We start from the raw sequence: 3,951 nt of genomic DNA, 5'->3' as shown, positions 1-3,951 counted from the left end.
TTTGAACGTCCAGTTGAAGCCGAGGCTGTCCAGAACGTTGACGTCATCGTCGTCGAGGACCGAGCGCGACTCGCGCACACTCTTCACGACCTTGCCGAGGGGCTGCGAACCTTCAGCTAATCAAACGATTCGTTGAGTTGCAGTATTGTGTCGTAGGGGCTACGAACCTTGCGGTGTCACGAAGTCCGGCGGCACTGGGCGGCACGTCGCAGTCGCCGTGCATCGCGCGGTACACTGCCAGCGCTTCGACAGTCCATGTTGGCAGCGCCACCATCTTTCAATTGTGTTGGATCTTGCGTCACAGAGAAGGCATGGATGACGCACTTGTCGTCGATCGTGGCCGACGCCGACTTGGGGTGGGAAGACGTGACCGAGGCTGCGATCACAGAGCTGCTCAAGTCGGCGCTGTCGGCAAAGGCGCCAGCGAGAGAGATTATGGCGCCCGAAATAGCGCTGCAGCAGGACACGAAGAAGCTCAAGAAACACATTACGATCGTGTGCGACCGGCTCGGAAAAGGAGCGCTCTTTGTCGGCGAGGCCCGGCCGCGGCGACCGACGTCGGACGACTCATTTTGCATTGGCACATGCATCGGCTCAAATGCGATGCCATGTACGTACAGCGCGCAAGACGTCGGCGTTGCTGTCAGATTTGGTCCGCGCCAAGACCGTCATCGGCGCCTTTGACCAGCCAACAGGCTCGCGTCATTGTACATCTATTGCAGACCGCGACGATTGCGTACGAGATCGCCTCGACGGTAGCGCTCAGGGATGGCGAGTGAGTGGGCCGTAAATAGGTTTGACCCACTCAGAGTACACTCACTCTGAGTGAGTGCCGATTCACTCAGCGGGGTGCCCGAGTGAGTGTGTGTGAGTGGGTTGAGTTAGTGTGTGTTGGTCCCACTTCGATCCCCCTCAGAGGATCCTTTTTCACACATATATACTCTATGGAACGTACTGGCTTCCAATTGTCGTGGCAACGCACGGCTGGGGGAGAGGAAGGAAATACTAAAGCAGCGCAGGAGCCGTCACCGTTTCATTCCTCGAATTTACACCCTGTCGTCCAACACCAGCACCGCTACGACCACCCCGACGCTTATTGCAATTACCGGCAAGTCGTCGTGGGTTTGGAAGCATTTTGGTAAGCTCGAGGAAGTCGCTTAGTCAATCGTCGTGTGCCACGTGTTCCTCAAGTCGAAGCTACCACTCCGCGATTGTCGCGTCGCACTTCATGCGTCGAGCTCATAGAACGCGATCCGCCACATGAAGCTTTCTCGACTTCCTCGAGCGCGTTCAAAGTTGTGACCTTCTCGACAACTTGAAGGAGAAGGCTGCTCACAGAAACTGGGTGCATCTCTCGAAGATTTTTGACGTCAACCTCTGGTGGTGCAAAAAAGGCTGCCACCATCGATTCGTCGAGCGCCTTGCAGCTCGTGAGCTCGCGTGTCCGGACTCGAACGCCCTCCAGGAGCGCGTCTTCTCGCTCTGCGAGCTGATCGACTCGCCGTTGTGACAAAAACTCGGCAACGCAAAGTTCGAGATGTTTCTTGTGCTGGCATTCAACAAGAAGTTCATCCGCATGTGCTCAGATGACAACTCCCTCGCCAAAACCCTCGGGTCGACGACGTAGACGTCGCAAGCCACTGCTATTCTCATCAACTTCTTTTCGACCTCGACGCCAGCAGACTGAGTCGGCTATCGACATTGCTGATACGCTTCATTCCGCGGCGTTGGCCCCCGCCAAGAACACGCCATCGAAGAATCGCAAGATTTGTACCGCTGAATAGGCATGAGTTAACTCTAAGTAGCTGAGTGCACTCACTATTGTCGTTTGCGAGTTGTGAGTGAGTGCGTACTCACTCACAACGGAAATGGGCCCCACTCGCATCCCTGTTAGCGCTATCAACGCGATTTGGCTGCGTCGACGAGGCTGGATCCCTGGTAGCGCTATCAACGCGATTTGGCTGCGTCGACGAGGCTGGAGCGTCTTGCGCGTGTCATCGCCGGCCTCGCGCATGTCCACGCCCGCAGCTGTGTGCATGTGATATGTGATGTGCAGTAGCCATGAGTACCTTGGAGAACTTCGAGAAGGCCAAAAACCATCTTGGCCCAGGTCGAGGTTGAAGCTTGTCAAATGCGTGAGACCCAATCCCGTACGAGAACTTTGCAGGATTTCCGCCAATCAGGATGGTTCTCTTCGCATTTCGACATTTGCCACACAAGCGCCGAGGTGTAGCGTCTCTCCTATGCAGTGGACGCCCGCGCGGCTCTTGGCGCTCGCGATCGGCAACGTCGACAACGACAGCGACCAAGCGCGGGCCAAGATCGTCGTCGGCAGTCTTCATGGCGTCCTGCGGATCTACTACCCAACGAGCACGGAGTTCAAGATCGAGCATCTTCTTCTTGAGGAGCAGCTCGAGCACCCGATTCTGCAAGTCGCGATCGGCGCCTTCCTTCCGTACGCCGCCGCGTGTCTCATCTGAGAGCTGAACGACCGTAGGCACACGACGGCGCAAGCGGTCGCCGTGCTCAAGGGTACATAAATTCAATTATTCACGCTCGAAGGCGTCGGCGACAGCGGCATGGCTGCGAGCTACTTTAAGCTCTCGAAAAAGTACGAGCACCACCTCGGGTTGGACGGCGAGCACTTTACGGCTTTCAACATGCTGCATGGACCGTTTGGCGGTGCGCGCGGTACGCAACTGCTAGCTTTCTGCAACAAATCTTATCCTATTACATGCTGTAGAGAAGGACCATTTGTGCGTTCAGGCGCTCGACGGCCGTCTCCAATTCTTCGAACAGGTACGTCCAACGTCCACGACGCATGCAAAGACATGTGGTGTGCGTAGGATCGGTTTGCATTTTTACAGCAGCTTCCGACGTGCCTCGTGCCTGGCCCCGTATGCTACGCGCCAAGCATCGACTCGATCTTGACGGCCACGTCGGATTTGCACGTCGAGTGCTACCGATATCAGATTCTCGCCACCTCCAAGAAGGCTGTCAAGGACGAGAAACCAGCCACCGGAAGCAAGTCTCTCCACGCCGAGTGGCGCGTCAACGTCGGCGAGCCCGTTCTCGACCTGCAGATCGGCCGCGTTGCCCCATCAACGTCGGCCAAGAGCTTTGACATCGTCGTGCTCTGCGAGTTTACTCTCTTTTGCCTCCGGCCGACGGGCGACGTCTGCTTCCAGAAACGTCTTGGGTTCCACCCGTCGGCGCTGCGACTGTACCCGGCCAACGGTAGCAAAAACCACATTCGCCTCATCGTATTCGTTTATCTGGGTAGACGACGACGACACGCCAGTGACCAACGTCCTCTTGGCGACGCACGCCAAGCAGTGGATGATCTACAAAGCCGCCAATCTCGTTTGGTCGGCCGTGGCCCCGACCGTCTCGACGGCGCTTGGCGTCGGGGAATTCGGGTACGCGATGTACATTTCGACGATACGACAAAGGTTATCTAGGGGCATCCCTGGCATGATTGTGAGCTTGGACGAGGACGGGCGGTTGTGTGTGAGCTACCTTGGGACCGACCCGCCGACGACGTCGGTCGTCGCTGCCTCGGACACAAAAGAGATCAACTACGAAGAAATGGACGAAGAGCATCGGACGCTGCTCAACATCATTCGGCGCTCCCAAGGCGGTATGTGTTTTCTCCTCTCCGCTCGAATCTGCATTTCGCCTTGTGTGCAGAGCGCCGGTCCGAGCCCAAGGAGCGAATTCTCTTGCGCGCGCAAGTCCCCGCGATCTTTGATGCGCCCCACTCGCCCCACGACGACGACTCGAGCTTCATCCAAGGCACATCTCCGTCGTTCTCGTCGTGTAGGACTCAGGCGGTCCGTTTCTTAGACGCTGACGCGGTGTACGGCATCGACCAGCAGCCCGTGACGCTCACAATGCGCGTGTACATCACGTACACGGGCAGCAACGTGATCCAGAACGTGACGCTCGCCA

The 3,951-nt window shown here is 57.2% G+C and overlaps 2 protein-coding genes across 2 annotated transcripts in view; both read left to right on the top strand.

The window, feature by feature from the left end:
- Positions 1-315: 315 nt before the first annotated feature.
- Positions 316-684, top strand: SPRG_12255 (hypothetical protein; the record flags this gene model as incomplete). The annotated part of the gene is made up of 1 exon (XM_012351898.1): positions 316-684. One exon carries the CDS (start codon positions 316-318, stop codon positions 682-684), a length of 369 nt encoding a protein of 122 aa, XP_012207288.1.
- Positions 685-2,243: 1,559 nt separating this feature from the next.
- Positions 2,244-3,951, top strand: part of SPRG_21107 (hypothetical protein) — a gene marked incomplete at both ends in the record, with an annotated part of 2,263 nt that continues 555 nt past the window's right edge. Inside the window, 9 exons of the mRNA XM_012351902.1 lie at positions 2,244-2,455; positions 2,498-2,532; positions 2,563-2,691; positions 2,744-2,799; positions 2,847-3,237; positions 3,284-3,419; positions 3,462-3,640; positions 3,691-3,795; positions 3,847-3,938. Of these exons, the coding sequence (XP_012207292.1) occupies positions 2,244-2,455; positions 2,498-2,532; positions 2,563-2,691; positions 2,744-2,799; positions 2,847-3,237; positions 3,284-3,419; positions 3,462-3,640; positions 3,691-3,795; positions 3,847-3,938 (1,335 nt within the window). The remainder of the gene's footprint in view (positions 2,456-2,497; positions 2,533-2,562; positions 2,692-2,743; positions 2,800-2,846; positions 3,238-3,283; positions 3,420-3,461; positions 3,641-3,690; positions 3,796-3,846; positions 3,939-3,951) is intronic.

Source organism: Saprolegnia parasitica (genome assembly GCF_000151545.1).
Source record: "Saprolegnia parasitica CBS 223.65 unplaced genomic scaffold supercont2.88, whole genome shotgun sequence".
Taxonomy (NCBI): Eukaryota; Oomycota; class Saprolegniomycetes; order Saprolegniales; family Saprolegniaceae; genus Saprolegnia; species Saprolegnia parasitica.
Note: the sequence above shows the minus strand (reverse complement) of the source record. Positions and strands in the feature narration are given on the sequence as shown.